Consider the following 22,192-nt stretch of genomic DNA (forward strand, 5'->3'; position numbering starts at 1 on the left):
TAAGGTCAATTACCAGAGCTAATTTTTTAGAGTTTAGATCTTTCAGGCCCACGCTAAATAAAACATTATCGTTCGAAGCGATCCTAGAAACCGTGTTACCGTGAATTGCTTTCCTTGATGCGGTTCGTTTCCAACATTAGTTCCCTGAGACTTGAAGATCTGTTTTACCTAAACAAGCATTTTGCAACTGCACGTCACCGACGACAAATTTAGGTACTTTATACTATATCACACGCAGATCATACCCCACATCCGTAAATTATGAATCCATTTAATCGGTCTACACTACGCAGGCAGCAGTACGTGGAAGGTGCGAAATCGGGTGCACCAGTTGTTAGAGGGGCGCTCGGCACTTTGATGAATGTGGGAGGCCAATAACCCGAACCTATTGATAATAGTCAGAATATCTAGTTAGTAAATACGCAACGCTCGGCTGATGTCTGAATTTCATACAAGATGGGATTGTGCGTAGCTTAACGGCGAAGGATTTCCAATGACTCCTGACATACGACCTTGATCCTTATTATCTACATAACAACTTACAGACAGACAGACAGACAGACAGACAGACCCAAAACTCAACGACATTCGGGGGATTTTCTCTGCAGACATTTTGTTGTTTACGGTGCCTTCGAAGACGATAACTTGAACCCTTAATTTCGCACACGAAAGTAAAAATTTGCCAAGAGACAAGTGGTTTGTCTGCTGGTAGGTAGATTTGGTGGAATGTTTGCCGTTAAATCTAGTGATTGATTCGTCTATTTACTATTATAGTTATAGTTTATAGCCTGCGGATAAAGTGACCTTCACCTTTGCCTTTAAGCTCGGTCCATATAGTCACGTTGGCTAGCAGCTTATGTCCCTTCGCCATCGTAAACAAGTCAAGGTTAATAGACATATCTTGGGTCAACGTGTCTCCGATTGGTGTCTTTGGTAATGATTATTGTGGCCATTTAACAGTGGATGCGTCCGCTGCGGGTGAAGGTACCCTCGAACTCGTCGTATCTACACGTCAGGGTTCAGTCCGTGCAGAAGAATCGATTCGTGCGCGTGGTGTTTACAATATGACGTTCTTACCGACTCAACCGGTTCCACATTTCGTCAACATCACCTTCAACGATGAAGATGTGCCAGGTATGCTATCACGATGTAACGAATAAGCCTCAAAACGCTGCGAATTCATTTAGCCAAAAATTTGTCTCCTAATCAGAAAATCCAAAGCCATCCTACCCAGCCGCGGTTAAGATGAATACTATATCTGACTTAGAACCGGAAAATAGGACTGAGCCTTACTTTAGAATTGGTGTACAAGCTACACTGTATCAAAGTGTTCCTCGAAAAAAAAAAAACCTGCCGGCCCAGACGTGCTGTCAGAAAGCTAGCAGCGTTCGGTGGAGTCAATCCGAATATGCCAGGCAATAGGTAGTGGGCAAATTATTTATAGGTTTGATATTAAAATGGAAACTAGACAAACACACGCCTATTTAGTGTTGATGTTTGCGCCATCGGTGCATCATAGAGGGTGAGCGTAAGGGAAAAAATGAATCCATAAAGTAACTTATCTTGTTTTTATAGAACTTTCGCATTTGGTGTATAATGTAACGTAGCGGAGAGGTTTTATGAGCTAAGCTAAAACGTGTTTTTTTTTTTTTATTTTTTTGAAACTAGAAAAGGAATAGATGTACCTGACATTTTTGACATTACACAAAGTTTTTATTTTCTACTCATTTTTACATGCGGCTCACTTTCCAATCTTTAATATGAGTTTAATAGCTTAAAGTATCCAGCTATATTAAGCTGCCGCTTCATCAACGATTCGTAGCATAAGACATATTACAACGTTTTGTATGTTCGCGCAATTGCCCACGTTTGTGAAAAACAAATATTCTTATGGGCCGATTGTAGCCCATATTGCTTGGCGGTTCATTGCACTATAAGTGAGTTACACTATATCAGTGTATGTGTTTTTAAACTGGGTAGCGCATTGTTATTGCTATAGCCGGCGCTATCACCGTTGCAGTGAATGAATGGCAAGCACAATGTGTCTGTGCTCCTTGCCGGTTCGCTACTTAGATCCCATCGGGGCTGTCTGCCGTCGAGAGAATGAACGGGCAAGAGAAAAATAGCGGGACGCTGATGATGGTCGTCGATCACAAGCGGAAGACAAGCCCAGCAGGTAAACCGTACACAAATCGGCCAGCAGTTACCCTGTGCCTAATAGCGCCCGGCGACTGCCATCTCCCCATCGGGTGCACAATTGTCACACCGTATGACTTTTTTTCAAAATGCAGTGTGGCACGATATGGCTGCTACTGTTCTTCTCAAAGCTGTGCGAGCAACGAGAGAGCAGCGGGCCGGCCTCCGGCCCCAGCTGCTTTCTCTCCTATGTATTTGCCCGTTAATACGTCGTTGTCTGGGATCGAGCTGGGCATGGGTGGGTTTGCTGGAAACCAGCTGTCTGATGAAATGCTACCGGACGTAAAACATCGAGGTTGTCTAGCCGTATCTTCTCCCTTCTTTCCTCGAATAATTCAGGACGGCGAAGATGTCGCCATCGGCTTAGTTATCCTTTTATGAGTTGAATCTATCGATTACTGTTGATATTAAAATGTACCTGGGTCGGTGAGCGGCTCGAAAAGCAACATTTGGCAAGATTATCGGAACGTATCAGTATCAAAGAGTCACAATGTCGTAACAATTACAACTGCCACACAGAGCCCCAAGCTTCGCTCGTGTAAACGGTGTCAATAAACAGTGAGACAACTGTCTTCAGCTTAAAAAATCTAAGATGGCTGGTCCACGATTTAGTGATGATTGCTCGAGAGATGTTTATTATTCAGAAATTGGTTACATAACCACCCTAATATCCAGTAGAAGAGGTTGGAAAAAAAATCATTAATATATATTTATGCCAGTCTCAGGAATGGTAGCTATAATGGCTGGAAACATAGGTCCTGCGTTTCAGCCTTATCCTATTGTGTACTGCTATTTGTCAACTGCAGTACTCTTGTTTCGTCACTTTTGGTTAACATCTTTTCTATTCAAGCTACAACTTACTATTGACCAACGTAAAACAATTAGTTACCCTTATAATAGAAACCTTTTAGATGAAAAAATATGTGTGTTTTTTCTTTGCACCAGAACTACCAGAGGGCTTGACTTACATTTTTAGGTTAAGTCTGGCAAATCTTGCGCTTGTAGTTTCTGGAACGTGCTTCGACTTTTTCGGGTGGGAAAAAAACCTAAGTTTGCTCATATTTGCTGTTTTCTTTAATTAACTTTAGGACTGCTGCTCAAGTTACGACTTTTCCAAAACATATTGGCAGATATTTATAGTATCATAGAGAACTTAGAAGTCGATTCACAATGGAGAGACAAACGATTTAGATTTTCTCGCGGTAAGTACTGTTCTTTTTTGTGCTTACTTTAACCTAATTTTAATGGAAGATATTCGCAATATAAGCCATAGTGCTAAATTTTCCCGAGACATTTCGTCAGATTATATCGCGGCTCTCACGAGGATTCTCAGGCAATATGTCAAACTAAAATCCATAAAAGCAATCATAGGGCTTTTTGCCAGAAAGGCTCATCTCTCTTTTGCTGCTACGGAAGATAGGTATCAGCAAGAATTACAATAATAAGACGTCATCACATACTTAACCATTTTTCTGATATTCTTTTCGGTGACTGGCATTTGTACGCCGTTCCCACTACCCCACTTAACAGCCATAAGTAGTGGCAGTCAAGCTCATATATTGTGATTGTGTGTGCGCACTTAGTATCGAGTATTGGTCCGCTGCTAACGGGCCAAATGTCACCTTAAACAGTGACACTCCAACTAGTTTTCCCTTCCATCCTCGTTTTTACTCTATCTATAAGCCACCCATGACAACTTACTGATCATACGGGTCTTCCCGTCTCCCGCAACTACCTCATAAATATCTCTATCCGATTACGCTTCATCAGTCTTATGATAAAGCAGCTTCGCTTGCGCTGCGATGACAGGCACTGCTATCGTTCAGCATTGCCAGCTGGATTTGAGTTTACACAATACGGTACCTGTTGAAGCTAAAACGGCCATCCACCAGCAGCAGGCACTCGGCGCTATGAAGGCGCAGGCATAGTAGATTGGCAATTACTTCGATTCGCTTAACCGCTGACGCGGTAAGCCCTAGACACATGTATTTTTGCTGTCGCACTGCTTGCCTTGCATTCACTTGCCATGTGGGTGCGCAGACACCTTTTGTGTCCTAAGCCTGTAACGGCTTCGACGAAGTGTCTGATGTGCAGGTTTGTGGCTCACTGAAGCGCTGTCTTGTAGCTCCTTAACGTTGCCGCTGCCGTTACACGCCAGCATCATCATCGAGTGTAAGCCAACGACGACGACTATTACCACTTCTGCCGTTACCAATTGTCTATGTGCTGTAGAAAGGAACTATTGGCCGGATCAGGCTAGCACTAGGCAAACAACTTCGCAGCCCCTCGCGCGTCATTCGTCTAGTTGGCCACCGCCGTCGCTAGCGGCGGCGGCGGCGGCGGCAATAGCACTGCTACCATAGCGTTAGCCACCGACGCACGCCAGCCACTAGCTGGCCCATTGCGCCTCACCCAAAAGCCACAGGATACCACGGCGGAACCGGCTTGAACAGCTATAAGCAAGTCGAGCTGTTGATGAATGGAACATCGGGGTGGCGGGGAAGGGGGTACGTAGGACCATCTTTACTATGTAAAGCGAACCGACATCAGCCGCAGTGGGTAACCAGACGCTGACTTTTCACTAGCGCTACAACTGTGTGGCTATCACCGACGGCAATAATAATGCGAGCGACCCTCGTCACCGGACGCCGCTAGTTGGCTTTAGCGAACGCAAAGGCCCACAGAAGAAAACGGGCTGCTGAAAAACAAGCAGCGTCTCTATAGATCTGCGCAGTCGTTCAGTCGGATCAAATAGAAGATCCTTTCTAGTTCAGCGCAATGGATCGGTCCTGGAACGAGTGCCCAAGGAGAGGATCGTAGACAAACTTCACTAAAATTTCACTCATACATTTCTAGTCCATCTTCCCGTTCCTTGAGTAGCTAGTCAATAATATTTCATTAATGTTTGTGTCAGTGATCTTCGGATATTTGTTGTGTTAACGTTAATCGGTTTGCATTAGAACTATGTGCGCAAAGCGGGGATTGTAGGCAGAAGCTTCATGTGTTTCTAGGACCACGTTCGACGTGTACGTCATTGAGGCATCGATACCTACTTGACTGTATCAATAAATACAGCCTACTTAAGTTTACTGTCGCAGCAGGGCGCGTGCTGTCAATCTACCTGGTAGCGCATCTCAGCTCTGCATTGGACTGCTTACTTATCGGCCTGCAAACATCGCCTGTGTTTATATATTGAAACCAATCGTAGTGAACTAGCAGAATATTTGCTCACGTTTTTACGTCTACGTTAAAATCAGTAGTTCGATTTGGTGTTACTCCAGGGGCGCTTCGACAGTTTAGACAGGTATCGGCTAGCCCCCCGACGAAGCCACCTCGTCTAGGCCGACGTTTGGTTGCAGGGGTTTTTTTTTTGTACAGAACGCTTTGTCTGCAGTGTACTTTATACCATCCGAAATGCAGAGACGGCTATTGTCACTGTGAAGTAATCATTCGCAGGTGATCACTCAGTGTGTACGATTCATTGTGACGACTATGAAGGAAAGAGCCGCTCTTCCCTTGACCTGGGTAGTGGTTCCCACTACGCGATACGGTACGATAACGATACGCCTGAATTTTTTGTACATTTGCATGTAGAAAAGTAATTAATACGCATACACTCAGTTAATCACAATTATTCATGTGGAAAAAAATATGTAATTTACCGCTTATGATCAGCTACCTAGCGCTAAGCTTATTTAGATTGCAGTACGCGTAGATAGCTTTCAGATTTTACTTGAGCTATTATTAAAATGTTATTTTCACGCTGGAATAAATAGTAGGCCGAGTGAAAAAATTCGGATCGTTTTTATATGAAAAGAAAAAAAAAAAAAACTGTTAAGGTTACGAGAAAAATAGCATGAATTCATTCATATTTGGGTCTGTTATGTTCTTACTTAGGAGCACCCGACACCGGACCGAACCCATTTATCCGTTTTGTTCTTTGTTGTATTCGATTTGTTGCTTATTGTTGTAACCAATGAAGCTTAACTTAGTGAACAATTTAGCAATTTTTTTGTCTAAATTAATCATGTATGGTAGTGCTATGCTTGCTCTGTTCTTCTATTTCTGTGTTTTCGCCCAGAGACATAGCTATATTTGAGAACAACAATAAAAAGCCAAACGGCTGAAAATAAGATTGGGATATTAGAATCACAAAGCAGCGATAAAAAAATATTTCATTCGTTTGAACATTGTGTATGACTTTGGTAATACCTAGACAACTGCATAAACGACTTTCAGCTAGGCACACTTACGACATCGTATCTTAGCAATGAAGTAAGAGTCACGATAATTTTTTTTTAAGTACACATTATTACTAATTGCATTTTTACCTATTTGAGCTTCTGTTTAGTTAAACGTTCGATTTATGGCCAAGGGCAGGATGGTCCAAGGCAGCAGGGCACTGCTATGTTGTCCTTCACGTGCCTTGTTACATTACTAGCTAGTATTTCTTTTCCAACCGACGTTGGCGGCGCATTTGGCTTTTATTAACTGGGTTTAACATTCAGCACACTGCACAACCTTACGCAGTACTAGCGAACCATAATTTTAGCTTGTGTGAAAACTCTTGAATCTGACGCCGACCACTGAAGACCACACTGACGATCGTAGAGGCTATAGGCAAAAAATAGGCTATAGGCTTTAAAAAAAACCTAACTATCCCCACTTCTTCAAGGTTTCCCTTTCAATGGCCTGTGCTTTTATGTAGCCTCCATTTCTCGTTCTTGATTCCGAGGGTTTTTAAGGTTCCGTACATTACGGACGTGCGTGGCCACTCAAGCACACTAGGTCATCGATTCCCGAACAGTTACCGCACGGTCGTTATGCAACGACACTATGCGAATCTGGCGCTAGTATGTAACTTATCTTTATCTGTAATTCATTAGTTAGTGATTTTTAATGAAGTTGTTTTAACTTCGTTGAGATCGGATGATCAGTTGTTGCCTGTTATGTGTATCGTCAAAACTTGACGATTGGAAACTGCCGTTTAAAATGTCATTTTTGTCGTTCGCACATCTTGAGTAATGCCTTTACCTCTTTCGCTAGACACGAAGTAGCAACGACACTGGTCCTGCAGGTCTATTTTGACCATAGGCTTCCAGAGAGCATTGCTACATGTTTGTTAACTGCGACGCTATACACGCAAGCAACCCGAAAGACAATCGTGTGGCATATGCGCGAACTTCTCTTGTTCACTTCAATCTTGTGCTTTGCAATTTAAGCCGTTCGTAAAACTCGTTCGAGTTGTCACAAGTAGACGAAACTTCGGTCCCGACCACATTCGATGACAGTCATTTGTCCTCAATGCCCACAGCGGACCATCGACATGTAGTAATAATGGTTTTGGATAAACGTCGTTTTGTAGGAAACCCGTTCAGGCTCGAAGTGGCAGAAAATCATCAGCCCCTTGCTGCTAATGGGCGTCGGGAAAAAACGCCGGTGCTCGAGGTTCGCGGCGAGAAGACGGCCGTTGTGGACGTTCTTAGCACTTTCGACATTCAGGCTTCGTACAAGATCGACGCAAGAATTACCACACCAAGCGAAACGCTACTTGATACCAGCACAGTCCACATAAAGGGCAACGCCTGGAGGTCTGTAAACGCTATGTTTCATCAGATTTAACTAAATTACGTGCTTGGGTCTAGAGAGGGCTGTGTCTGGCCAAAGATCAAACGATATGATCTGTTAGTGAAAAACAGAAAATGGAAACGTCTGAGAGTTTCGAGCCTTTTTGGCGCATAGACGTGTATCTCGTGTGTGCACAAAACTATCTAAGGCCTAAATAAAAACATCTCTAAAAACTGCAGAAGCTTAACAAGACTTAGTAAGCTACCATTACATATGCACTAACGATGTATATTATGCCTAACTTTTCGCTCAAAAGGGTGGACTATACCCCTAAAGAAATCGGTGCCCATACCGTGGAAATTTTGCATAATAACCAGAGGACGAAGATATTCCACGTAGCTGTGTTCGACCCTAGCAAGGTTCGAGTGTTTGACTTAGAAGATGGCATTGTCAACAAACGACAACAATTCAGAGGTAAGACCATCGAGTCATACAGGTAGGTACTCGATCAGCAATGGCGTGTTTCACCTTTGAACTTATGTTACCAAACAAAGAAAGCAATGAAATCGTTTTGCGTCTCGCGCTTGGCGGCAGAGAGCTTAATCCGTTGTGGCGGCTTCAAAAAGCAATGAAGTCACTACACATTCTGAACGATACGAAAGGAAGAAAGAAAATTTGTTACGAAATACTATGCAAACGGGTAAACATGTAATGATAGTAATGCTACATTCAAGCAATACTAGACGCACCGTTGCGAGACAGTCGCGTATTAATACCAACAAATATAACAAGGAATTTAGGATAATTTTAAATATTGGCTTATTTGTTTTTAAATCCACGACAATGTTCCCGCGTCGTGTCACTAATACAGACTCTACTTATTCACAGTGGACACCACTCGAGCAGGCAAAGGTCAACTTTATGTCGCCGTTACCGCTCACGGCAAAACGGTCCAGCATCAAACAGAAGAGCTGGCCGTCGGTGTGCACCGTATAACCTTCACGCCTGTCAAGGAACATTCACATTCTATTGAGGTCAAATTTAACGGAATCATGGCTCCACAGTTTCCGAAAGTGATCGGAGTACGTGATTCTGCTCGCCACATCATCGTGCACGGTACCGCACTTAAATCGGCTCCCGCCTGGCGCCCTAGTAGAATTTATATTGACACTGCCGGACGTTATAGTGCCGAATATTTCGACATTGTCGTCAGCTCCCCTACAAATCAGCCTTGTGAAGTGAAATTGTTCTCTCAAGTGGATAGCAATTTATTAGCTCAATGGACACCGACGGAAATAGGTAAGTCTCTATGAAATACCTGACTTTAATACGCGCCATAACTGAATTGTAAGCATGCGACTTGCGAACAAGAGAATTAAGAACATATTGAGGGAATCGAACATACATACAGAATTAAGATATAACCTCTAGCCTAATTTGATGTAACTTCATATTAGGAAACATTCGGGTTCAACAAGAAGTCGATGTGATTATGTTGCTTAATAGACATTGATATCCTTTTCCTTTAGGGCCTCATATAATTAAAGTAGAGTTCCAAGGGAAAAATGTTCATGGTTCGCCGTTTACTGCTGAGGTATTTGACGCAACTAAGGTTCGCCTTGAACAGGTCAAATCGCGGACCTTCAACGTCAATGAGAAAATCTCCATTGCCCGTACGTACAACGCATACTATGAAATATCCAGAAAAATTGTAAGATATAATGTGATCAGTGATAACGTAGTTTAACAGAAAAGTCTCAATCGTATTCATGTTTATTACCTATGCTGCCGAAGTGTCAGGGTAAGAGATCTTCGGAGTTAACAACGTGTTTGCTTGGTGCTGTGGTGTCAACAGTAAATAGACGTGATGCAGGCTACGCCGAACTGGACGTCACGGTAACCTCGCCGCTTGGGCGAAATCTGCCGATTGAAGTAAAGGGTTCCCCAGATGGGGAGGTCATTGAATTCACACCGGCGGTTTCTGGCAAATACCGCATCGCAATCAACTATGGCGGACAAGCTGTCCCTGGTAGCCCCGTCACGTTTATTGCAAATGATTCACCCAATGTCCCAAGAGTACCTCAAGTAAGAACTAAAACTAATTGGTGCACACACATAACTCGATCTATCCATTATTATTATATCTTCATTATATTTCTTCTCTATTAATCATAACATAGCTATGCGGTGGTAGTTTCTCGACACAGATCGGTCGCCAAATTTAACGAGCTAACGGTTGAAGTGAACGGTTGAAAAAAACTACATGCGTCAATAAAACAAGCATTTACAATGACGACCTTGCGTGTTTTCTTTTTGCAGGTTTCTGGTCCTGGCTTGACTTCTGGACAAGAAGGAACATTAGCATCGTTTCGAGTAGATGGCAGAGGCCTCCGAGGGATGCCAGAAATTAGTGTAGAGACCCCCAGCGGAGATCAAGCGAAACTTAAGATTGACGAGGTGGAAGAAGGTAACTTACAGGTTTTGTATGATTAAATACACAATAAAATATATGTGGACTGAGTCCATAAATTAAACACTGAAGCCTTTTTTTCTCATTGTTAAAGACCTTTGAAAAATACCCGTGTGCTCTTTACCTACATACATTCAAGCTTAGTTAGAAACGCGTTAACAAAAATATGCGCCCCCAAGCCATCAATTGCGAAAAATGAATGTAATGAAATTGATAGATTTGGCACAACTCTAGGACGATTTGTGCTTCATTTGTAATAAGTATGATAATAATGTTTGTAAAATTGGTTTTGTATGAATTTCATTGCAGGCCTGTATGCTGTATCCTATCTACCTTTGGAAAGTGGAATTTTCGATATCCACATTCAGTGGAATGGATGTAATGTTCCACACTCACCGTTCCGGGCACAGATCTTGGCATCTTCATTGGCCAGCGCCTCTAACGGGACTTCGGCAAGGCCCACTCTTATCGGCGGCTGGAAACGCTTCCTCGATGAGACCACAGGCGCTCTCAAACTTCTCGTTGGAGAGGAAACGAGCCTAACATTTGAGGTACGTCTGTTGACGTTCACTTAGGCTACCAATAGTAGTTTACGTTTAAATGAGAAGAGGTCTGAACGAAAGCCGAATCTGTTCTTCTTGTTTATTATTTTCATCGTATTCACATTTGCCTCTTTGCGCCATAAAGATCCCGAGTGTTTTGGGTGAAATGGTCGCTGAGCTGGATACTCCGAACGGAATGAGGATTCCGGTGAATGTTGAACGGCTCCCAGCTAAAGACGGAATTCATCGACTCAGGGTATACTTCACACCAATCGAGAGCGGTAAGTTCCACTTTGAACGCGTACATGATAAACCTATAGATTCAAAGTAAGTTATCAAATAAACTGCTTCTTATTTGTTTTGATTAGCCCTACAATAGATAGACTGTGACATAAGTGAGAAAGTCTTTTTTGTTGCCCATTGAAGAAAACTGCAGTCGAATGAGCAAAGATACCTTTGTTAGTTTTCATGATTCAAATTCGGTTTCGACAGTTTCTATATGAATTATTTTAAGTGCTCTCTGACACATAAGGAAGTTGCAAATATAAATCTATCGTACGGTGTATGTGCGGATAACCTATGTAGTCAAAAACTAACATTCAATAGAAGTAGTGTGATTTTGTAGTGGATTGGCAAGAAAGCTCTTATTCGGAATAGTTTTTCAAGAGTAGATGGTCCAGGTGGAAAAGGTGCGTTCTCAGTAGCTTCTAGGTTATAGATCTAGTCGAAGCTGGAACACTCCCGAACTAGCTCGGTGCATCTGTTCTTTGTACAGTCTGTTTAAAAGCAAAAGAAAAAAAAAATTAAAAAAAAAAGGGCTGTTCAATGTTTGGAAAGCTATTTGAAACCTAGATTATGCACAGCCTTATCCAAAAAAGGTTGTGTTTTGCGTTCGATAATAGTGTAAGGGTATGAATCACTGAAAATTGCCTTTTGTAAAGCAGGCTGTCTATTGGCAGGTTTGTTTGGCTCTGCTGCATCGAGTCAAATAGGCTATTCAAAAAAGAAAACCTTACGGGATAGGACAATAGGTAGTGCCACACACGGCCAACATCGTCAATGTTACTTTCTGGATTTCAAATGGCAGGGTTTGCTGCAGCCCCTATATTCTCCGGATCGCGCATCGACGGGTTTTGGCTTTTTCTTGTTTACTGGGTAATCACTTCGATGTTGTGGCTTTTCTTTCAACGCGGATCGGCAATTCAAAACGTAGTGTTCTTTATTCAGTTAACTGGCGCGGGAACCAACCAAAGGGAAATTAATTATATGTTTAATGTCATTTGTGATGCCCTCGTATCACAAATGTATTCACACAATGTGTTTCACAATGCTCCGAATGTAATTTAAAAATAATAGTAAATATGTTTGAAGATTTAATTAAAATTCTTCACCGTGTTGACACAAACAACGATAAGAATCTCTATTTTTTGCCGTTGTATGACTAGGGGGGAAGGGGGAGGGAGGCCTCTCTCCTAGAAGAAGCAATGCTTTCCGACTTCTGCGTCTTGCCGCTGTTACCTCACTCCCCTGGGTAGTGGCAGGACGCACACATACGGCGAGCAACAGAATAGCAAATAACGGTTCACTATCGGACCATCCGGCAACTTTGATTAGTGTTTGATGCTGTGTGATCTCTTGTTTTCGCTATAAACCAATATAGCAGGTGTCCGTAAGTACTGCGAAAAAGCGTTTTTACGCAAGAGGCCGAAAGAGTAACACTTCGATACCTACTTCCATGAACGAAATGGCAGCAGCGACACGTGCAAGCAACTGAGAGTTGACGCTGACCTCTTCATTGTCCTTTTGCTCAGGATTAGCAGAACTGGTTATTCATTCCAGAGCGTATACACGTAGAAGACTCATAGTTGAAACAGTATGGAGCCTGAGAAATTCAGATTCGTTCAGGAAATGAAAAACTACACACGTACGCTTAAGCTAGTAAAGCAGATTTGAAGATAGCTTCATAAGCATTGCTTGATAACTAATTGATGTTGTTTTTGCGCAGGTGATTACGTGTTATTGATAGTATACGACGGAATGCAGGTTCCACCGACTCCCGTACACGGGCATGCTGTTGACCCCCATTCGCCAGGTGGGTTAATGATTCTGTCAAAGCCCATATCTCTAATGCTAAACTATACTGAATGGTACGCTGGAACTTTGTAGTGTTCATCCAACAACAATAAGTTGATAGACAAGTCGGATCCGCTTTGGAAAAGGACATCCATGGGAGTGCGTTTCCTATCGACTGTGAAAACCCTATGCAATTTAGCAACGCTTGTAGGCGATAATCAGTAGGTGTGTACCAATGCAAGATAAAAAAAAACATATATGCAGTCTATTCTTTCAATAAGTTGCCACTTGGGTGTGATCTATCCAGAAACTGTTCTAGATCCTGAACAGCTAGCACTAGTTCTGGTCAAGGGTAGCGGATTGGCCCAAGCCCGTGTTGGAGAAAGGGCCGAGTTCGTTATCGATGGGTCAGCTCTACAGTCACCGAGTCGAGTGCCGCCGCGAGCTGAACTTCGTGGCCAGCAGGGCCAGCTTAGTGTTCATGTGACGCCTATGGCCAGCAATAACACATTCCGGTATGCTATACACAAACACGCCTGCTACAAAGACGGTCCTACGTAGACCTCTAGTACCTAGGCAATGACATTCTATGTTGCATTTGTTTCGTATCAACAACTCTCCATTTAAATGTTGGTGCTTTATTTTGTTACATTGAACAGCAAGAAAAGAAACCCGGCTACACAGTAATGTTTTCAGACATGTGTAATTACATTTCTATTTTTGGCCCAAGTTAAACTAATTGATGGGGGTAATATATTAAGAGAAGTTTCAAACTGAGCTCAATAAAAAATTGCCATCTTCACAATTATCTTATCACAAATGTACACATGTGATATATTCATGACGACTACACGCTTTCTCGCAGTATTCCAAATGTGTGGCTGGAAGTGTTTTTTTTTTCTTCTTCTAAAATAAGCACCATCAAAGCGATCTTGGCAGCTCTATGTAATTAGAAAATTGATTTGATAGTGAAGATTCAATATACCATGGGCCGCAAATTTTCCTCCGCCCCATTTGATATGGATGGCAAGATATCAACGATGTACGCCATTTGCTCGACTATATTAAAGCGTAACTGAAACGTTATTAAAGTAGAAAAAGTAGTTTTTGGGTATTTGTATTTTTTTATATATTATGTATGTCCGCATTTTCCATACATGAGTTGAAATGAAACGATAACTTTCTAAATTAGTGTACATTGTTATTATATTGATTCGTGTTTCGCTACGCCGTCGGTAACACATAAGCTATCTTGGTAATAACTTTGTTAATTACACTGAATGTTACACTGTGAATTACACTGTGAATTTGTTAATTACACTCGGCTAATTAACGTCGTACGGCGTCTTAAAGACATCAGTCGCGATCAGAAAAAACAGAAAAGCTTATATGTAGCGGTCTGTACTTTTTGCGAAAGCAAATTTTCAGTAGTAGCAATCGTTGTTTGGATCAATTTATACACTGAGCCCTTCTATATTCCAATTATAGGCAATTGTTGAGCCAATTTATCCTGTTTAAGTTAGGCATAGGTTACCCTAACTCGGCTACCCGATCCTAGCAGATCTGTAATCTATAAAGCAGTAGGTGGTTAATTTCTCAGATACTAACAATGGTCGGGAAGTAAGATTCTCATTTAACTATTTTCGCAGGGCACATTATACCCCAACACATGTAGGTGCGCATCAGCTCAGTGTTTGGTGGGACGGTGTGGCATTACCAGAGAGTCCTTTCCGTGTTCAGGTTGAAACCCAGACAACTGTGCACAGCGATGCTTCGAAGGTTACATGCTCAGGAGAAGGCTTGGCGGGAGGAGTTGTCGGTACCGAAATTCGAGCATTCATCGACACTCGGAGAGGTAAAAGTCTCGAAAATCGATACGACACATAGGGTTTTGGTCCTTGGCCGACGTTTCGCCTGCTCTACCCTTTTGGACTTTACAGTTACGTATGCCATGGGGTATCCGCTCTTGGCTTTGCAATCGGCCAACTTCAATGTAGGTTTGTTTAGTATTGTTGGCCCATGGCAGCGTTTCTCTCTCATAACAAAAACACACTCGCACATATAAGTCAACATACGGAGAGTGAGCTTCCATGAGCTGATCAAATATAGTAGAAGTTACTTTAGACATTTTGATGACGGTACGAAAGTAGGAGAATTGTTTCCAACACCAATGACAACAGGTCATCAATACCTTTTCAAATCAAAGAGCTGCGGCAGTGAAAAAATTGTGACTAAAATTAAGATACGAAGATTTGATTTGGCCGACTTTTTGCTCAATCAAGACGGATTATTTGGCTAGCGTGATAACAGCCTTGTGCTGTCACCGAGTAAAATCACTTACGGCATCGTGACATATGTGGGCTGAAAGTGATGCTTTTGCTTTGTTTTGTTTGAGCGTTCCTGAATATTAATACATGGCCGTGTGCTTATAGAGTAGTATACAGATTCAATAAAGTACTTAGCTAAGCAGATGAAACGTATAAACCCCTACTTATCTACTGAAAGCAAATAAGTCCATCCCGATTCCTCACTTCAGGTCACGGCTAACAGAAGAATAAGTCAGATGATGTTATGATGTCCTAATGAATGACGAATAGTTACCGCAAGTGGCGCGCAAATTTTGAAATGTGTGTGACAGAAACATACTAATTTATGTAAACGAGCTAAGCGGCTTTATCGGATAATGAGTATAGACCGCTGAATCAGGAGCATTTTTGTAACTTCGGTGTCCTTCGTGTTAAAAGGAAGTTCCGATTGGGTTTTAGGATAGCTCGATTTGATGAAGCCAGCCGTGTTGACTCCAGCAAAAAAATACAATTCCATTGAATTTCCAGCTTGATCGATATTAACTGAAGGATGGCCCTTTGAATATAATGGCTTCGTTCGACTCTGCCAATTTTTGTAGGTACGGCGAACACGCAGATGAATATTTTCTATGTTGTCATAGTGCTTTACTGAATATCGTCCGTCTTCGCGTCGATTAGCAGAAAAACGTTTCTTCTCTATAAGCTGTATGGCCTAGCGCTGGGGGTTAAAGGTTATACAGAAGTTCATAGATGCTCCATTAGTAATAGCAGGCAATTGTATACTGAAATCACGAACTTGAATTGCACAAACCCACAACAGGTTAACAAGACCGGCGACACGGGGTATGTTTGCCATCAAAAGAATATCGCATAATGCTAAGAAAACGTGTCTGGCCATCTTCGTCAACTTTCTTGCCTAAGCTAATGTGGTTATTGCACAACAAGCCAGAAACTGTTGCCTATGGTTCTCGGTTTTGTCTATCATTGCATGCTCTGGCCATCTTTCTGATGCATCTGCTGTTAGCTCGTATTCTATTACGTAGTGATACAAGATGTTGGTTGATAAAGTGAAGCTGAAATTGTCGTTTGGAAAACGAACACCGGATATCCAAAGAGAAAATAGATCCGCAGGGTGCAATCTATCGATCACCGGAAACACTATTTCGCTCAATGAGGGTGGATGCAGGGATTGTCGACCAGGTTTCTAGTGCGTAACTTTACGTTGCTCATTGGCGTTCGATGACACTGGACGAAATGCCGGTTAAAAACTTGTTTTGACAGCATCCAAAGGCCCCAATACTCTCTCTCTCTCTCTCTCTCTATAAGGTTTACTGACGTTTATTTTTACGATTGCACTAAATGATTAGTTTATTAATTAAAGAATCACTCACATATTCATCAGTGTTGCTGTTATTGTAACCTTGATTTCAAGTACCATTATGTATGCCCTATAAAGAAAATTTTCTTAAGCCCAGGCCATATAACTTTGGCCACAGCCATTTTTGCAGATGGTAACGAGGTTGCTTCAGAGGACTTGATTTTCTATGATATCCAATACCAATAGAATGACCCAGTGCAGGTCCTACTAACTTGGTCTGAATTGGAAGCAGGTGTGATTATATCGAATTCGTGCGCTTCCTGCATCGGGATCCTTTGGCCACTCGGCCGAATTTGCCTAATATCATTTTAGATTTGACAATTTTCTGTCGTCTGCTGTTGCTGTTGTTAATGTTTTCAATGTTAACAAGATAATAATGATTCGTTTGCTTGATGTCAAGGCTGGCCGTACAATGCAAATTCTCTCTATTGTAGTGGTTGCCGCAGAAATCATCCGCGATCATTTCAACTAAATATTACAAGACATAGTAAGATATGGTTGATAGGTCACATCGATGAGCCCTACCACTGACTCAGACAAACTGCCCCACAGAAGAAAATAAGGAAGACCCGCTTCTTCGTTGACAGTTAAGCGGTGTCTAGTTAGGATAAAGCAAGAATATACGTAATAAATCGGCGGAGGACGTCTGGCATTGAACACTGCTGGTACGACACCGAAAGAGCCATCAGTCATTTAGCACATGTTTAGATCCTTCTTTACCAAATAGCATATAGCATTGTCTAAATCAAACGCTATTTCGTTTTAGAGAGATGCACTTTATTACGATTTTTGTTAAATCAACCTTCGGCACGTTCCTAAGGGTTTTAATATTTCCATGGTGCTATGGTTTCGCTAAATGATGTACGAAATTGGCGTAGATTCAATCAACGGAAAGTTGCGAAACTGCCACTTGTCAGTGAGAATAGACAAGTTCTTGATCTAGGTAAATAGGTTTCCTCAATCAGTAGAAAAGTATCAGATCTCCTGAAATAGCCGTGAATTAAGTGTTTGTAAATTTTAGCAAACGTACGACCTATCGTTTCTAGTCGCTCCTTAGAGCGCCTAGTTTGTTTACGCAGTTTTCAATCCAATTATATGACGCGTAGTTTCGACTCTGGCCAAATAGTGATTTATGAACGGTAATAAGTTACAAATTAATCTCATCGTGACGGCCGTTCTACGAGCATTAGAAGTTCATCCGTGACCGATTAGAGCTGTTACAATGAGATACTGATTCAAACCAAACGTTTTAAGTTCACATACATGTCAATGCACCGTTCAATTTGTTAAGTTTTATCTAATTCGCTATTAAAACGGTTGAAAAATTGTGAATTCAGCTTTTGTAAGAAAGCCGTTTATAAGAAACTATATACAATTCGTGCTATAGTCTCCTCTACTCAGACATGAAAGGCTGTTCCCTCTGCGTCAGGAGACCCGTTGAAGCCGGCCAAACAGGAACGCACGAAAACAATTACGATCAGATATTTAAGATTCAGCGTAATTTATTTTCTGGGGGTACTTGACCATGCGCCAACGATCGACGTTCTTGATCTGATGTGTTTAATCGGTACGACTAACGAAGGATCCGGACGAAAAATTTATATCAATTAAACATTATATGCAGATTCATAGTTGGTGCAGTTTACCGTCTGCTATAGTCTGGCTAAAATTCTAGATTTTCGTTACTGCAAATTACTCGCTCAAGTATAATAAAGCTTACCCGAAATCAGCGATGAAATTACTTCAAATGAGTATGTATTTGTTAGTAATGTTTATTTGCGCTCAACTTATTATTTGCCTTATTCATTTGCCCCGCACACCACAGGTCAGCAAAGAAACTTTTAACGGCATAGAAGATTTGCGATAAATTGGAAAAAAACAAAAAAAAAGGAGAACAATTAGGAACAACGGATATAACTTTTCGCAGTATCCATCATAATGCTTGGCAGACCGTTTTACAGATAATGCTTTTTTGCCGCAAAAGATTTCGACCTTACAAAAGAAATACTCTATCTGCCAAACCCAATTTGTAAAATCAGTTCTGGTGACATCTATATCCTATTATATGCAGGTGGTCCGGGCGAGCTGACAACTCATTGCACGGGTCCCACTAAGATGGCGCATTGTGAGCTATACGACCACAGAGACGGAACGTTCACTCTATTCGTTAAGCCACAGGAGGGCGGCAAACATCTTCTCAATGTCAAATACGGAGGAGACCATGTACCAGGTATAACATATCGGGGATCGCAGTTTCTACTATAGAGCGAGCAGTATTATTATTATTATTATTAATTAGATAGAGATAGCGTATCTGTTAATGGTGCAAGCAGCGGAAATGTTTCAAGTACCTTCAATACGAAATACCGCTAGAGGCAGGTACGGTGGAAACATATCTACTCGTGCTGTGATTGACATCTGCGCGTTTGGATGTAATTTTTCGGTTCATTTAGGCTCACCATACACGATGAAAATTTGTGGGGCTCCCGATGCATCACGGGTTCGTGTCTATGGCCCCGGTATCGAAGCAGGGGTGCTCGCAAGATATCAAAGTCGCTTTGTTTGCGATACCCGAGGAGCTGGCGCTGGACAGCTTACAGTTCGAATCAGAGGACCTAAAGGCGCGTTCCGTGTCGAAATGGCCCGTGAGAGTCACCGAGATCGTACCATCCTGTGTAAGTACGATCCGACCGAGCCTGGTGATTATCGAATCGAGGTTCGCTGGTCTGGCGAACATGTGCCTGGGAGTCCGTTTGTTGTTCTCATTTTTGACACTGCTGAAGAGCTCATCCGACACTTGCAAAGTCAACAGGCTCACCAGCCGCAGCCTCCGGAAGGCCTTCCACCGCCGGCACCGATGATGCCAATGCTTGGACACTGAGGCCTTCTTGCATTTACTTCAAGGAACGCCAATGCGTGAAATTGGTGCCAAGTGGCCCATCATAACAAGCCGCTCTAGCCGATGTTCGTTTAATGTTGACGAAGTTACTGTTTAATGAATTTACTAGCATTCTTCGAAACGTGTGAAAACAGCTGTCTATCACCTGTTCAATGTGGTACTGTTGAGTTCCCTGCCCGAGGTGGCGACCGAATGTGTCACCCACGTATTATCACTAACATTTCTACGAAGATCGCGCAAGAATGACTATGCCAATTTTTACCACTAATAGCACATATTATAGTATATTTATGTAGAATCTGTGTCCGTCCTGCTGACAATGAGCGTTACATATCATCTATAGCTATCCGTATAGATATTATTGCAACACTAAGTCAAGTTAATAAGGAGCAATGAACAACGTTTTTCTTCGGTCATATATACGTAAATAATTATCTTCATTGTTAATTGATTATCATAATCATTACTGTATGTTTAGATCCATATCGCGGTGGATTAGTTTGCAATGCAAAAGCTGAAGGGCTATACGAAGCGTATTTCAACATGACATATAACATAGGCCGAAGTACAATCTATTCCTGTATAGATAAGTAACGTTCGTCCAACAACCTAATTCACAGTTAGGCCCACTAAACAAATTGGGCTTTTAATTAAAAAAAAAAATTGGAAAAAGTCATGTCCGAGGGTCGAAAGCATTAATAAACATTAATGAACATTTTTACAAGCTGAACTTTTCATTCGAGTACATTACCTCCAAGACCAAATGTCATCTCAATGTTAAATCACTTACTGTATCCGTAGAAGAATTGCTAATTAAGCGCTAATATGAAGCAGTAAAAAAAAAATGATCAAATTGACCGACAACTTTTTACTCTGCAAATGAAAATTACTCGTACGTATAGTGCATACATGCAAGTATAATTGTTTCCATATATAGTCGATAATATGATGAGTACCCTCGAATATTTCGGATTAAAAACCGAGTGTTAGTAGTAAACCGCCGTCGTAGCGTAGCAAACAAGCCGTGCAACCCCCATCTGTCACAGATATTCGCTGATTCCATGATTTACCAGCATTCATGAGCTGTTATACAGCTCACAATGAAGTCTCTCACCGACGATTGCGCTTCTATTAGTAGCATAGCCGAAGACACGGGGCAAATTGATACACGTTACGCTATCGAGAGTTAACCTAGTTTCAACATTGTTTGTTTTCACTCACTAGGGACTACATAATTCAACATTAAGCCTGCTTTCCCCGCACCTTTGTCTATCCAGAACGAAACAACCATAGCTTTACGATTAAAAGCTTTATGATTATGATATGGAAAGACCGGCCACTCCGGCGGGGCAAAATCAGTTGATTCGTCTAAAAGCTTATAATTTGAAACACTCAAATTTATAATGTAAACTATCAAAACAAAGTTTTTAGTAATAGAGTAGCCTTAAAAGAACCAAAAAAAAAAAACTCTTTTTATGTTACGTCATGAAACCAAACACATTTGGCTTCATAAACTTTACTCACGGGTAATATAATAATAATATTATAAAGAAACGACAGTCAGACAGAGTGGTCTGACGATCAGAGATGTTTACCAGGCAGCCCTGGATGTATAAAGCCAGTGCCACACCTTAACTGACGCATGAATATGCAAACAATGCTTGGAAATAAATTTTGAAGCTGTTCTAAGGTTAACATATATAGCTTACCTCCACTGTAAGTCCTAGATCTTCAAATATTGTTTACGAAACCAGGCAGTTTTGTGCAGGTAGAACTTACTAGTATACTTGAAGAATTAAACTTACATTTGGAAACAAAAGTTAAAGATTCCTTTCATTATGTAAAATACAGGTGGAACCTAGTCCTTTTACATTTTAAATCCAGTGCGAATCAATAGAAGAAGTGACAAATTGTTATTTGTTATTAAATTGTTAAAATTATTGAGTAACAAATTGTAGCTTACTCAATAGCCATTATCAGTGAGACGTTTTCGTTCGCTTTAATTTAATTTAAGGCTGACCCTCAGATTATACTCCCTATATATTGGATTACCGCGGATACAAATCGCGAGGTATGATAAAGGAGGTCATTTATATCGAAAATGGGTCTCTGCTAGGATTTTACGGGACCCCACGGGAACACCACCGGAGGACCATAGTAAATATCTACATATGTGTATATGCTTTTCAAAGCAATATGGAGTCGTTCTCATTCTACGGCTGGACATGATTTTTCAAGCTTTCGAAAGGCACAAAAAGGGGCGAATGCTACTCTAGCCTGAGGTTGGTAGTAATTAGGTTGGTAGTAATAAAATTAGATAATTTTCGCGTCTACGTAGTGAGGTATCCGATTGTCTCGACAATAAATCTCGTCGAGCTACGTATGCTTATAATTAAAATCACATAGCTGAAATGACGAGTTTTGAAGATGTATGAGAAAGAATATACGTGGGAGAAGAGTGATAATTCTGAGTTCTTCTACATCAAAGGCCTTATACCCTTTGGCATTTATATGTATCTTTGTACTTGTTCCTGATAACTGATTAGTTTAACACGTTCTATATCGAAGTTGGCGTCGGCACAGAGGATCCCAGCCATCCAATGGGTAATCACTACCGGTTTGCGCCAGAGATTACCTAGACGTGAGAAGTACAGACATCTCCTAGATTCCCGGATAGCGTTCATTTCTGGTCGTCCTACAGCATGGATGCTACTTTTAAAAATTTTATTTGTCCCGTCTTTCGTCCATATGTGACGACGT

General features: G+C 41.5%; 1 protein-coding gene across 3 annotated transcripts in view; it reads left to right on the top strand.

Annotated features, from left to right (window-relative positions):
- jbug (filamin-type immunoglobulin domains fbug) overlaps positions 1-20,156 on the top strand; it is a 48,716-nt gene extending 28,560 nt beyond the window's left edge. For 2 of the 3 annotated variants that reach the window (XM_022809926.2, XM_086992679.1), the window contains exons 21-34: positions 961-1,134; positions 7,562-7,787; positions 8,081-8,238; positions 8,653-9,063; positions 9,294-9,437; positions 9,620-9,849; positions 10,084-10,231; positions 10,544-10,785; positions 10,922-11,057; positions 12,782-12,868; positions 13,157-13,364; positions 14,499-14,704; positions 18,605-18,763; positions 18,987-20,156. In XM_022809926.2, the coding sequence (XP_022665661.1) occupies positions 961-1,134; positions 7,562-7,787; positions 8,081-8,238; positions 8,653-9,063; positions 9,294-9,437; positions 9,620-9,849; positions 10,084-10,231; positions 10,544-10,785; positions 10,922-11,057; positions 12,782-12,868; positions 13,157-13,364; positions 14,499-14,704; positions 18,605-18,763; positions 18,987-19,414 (2,957 nt within the window). In that variant the 3' untranslated portion in view covers positions 19,415-20,156. The remainder of the gene's footprint in view (positions 1-960; positions 1,135-7,561; positions 7,788-8,080; positions 8,239-8,652; positions 9,064-9,293; positions 9,438-9,619; positions 9,850-10,083; positions 10,232-10,543; positions 10,786-10,921; positions 11,058-12,781; positions 12,869-13,156; positions 13,365-14,498; positions 14,705-18,604; positions 18,764-18,986) is intronic. The other variant, XR_015330057.1, reaches the window with a different exon arrangement.
- The last annotated feature ends 2,036 nt before the right edge of the window (positions 20,157-22,192 follow it).

The sequence above is a fragment of the Varroa destructor genome, unplaced genomic scaffold (assembly GCF_002443255.2).
Source record: "Varroa destructor unplaced genomic scaffold, Vdes_3.0 BEIS01000006.1, whole genome shotgun sequence".
Taxonomy (NCBI): domain Eukaryota; kingdom Metazoa; phylum Arthropoda; class Arachnida; order Mesostigmata; family Varroidae; genus Varroa; species Varroa destructor.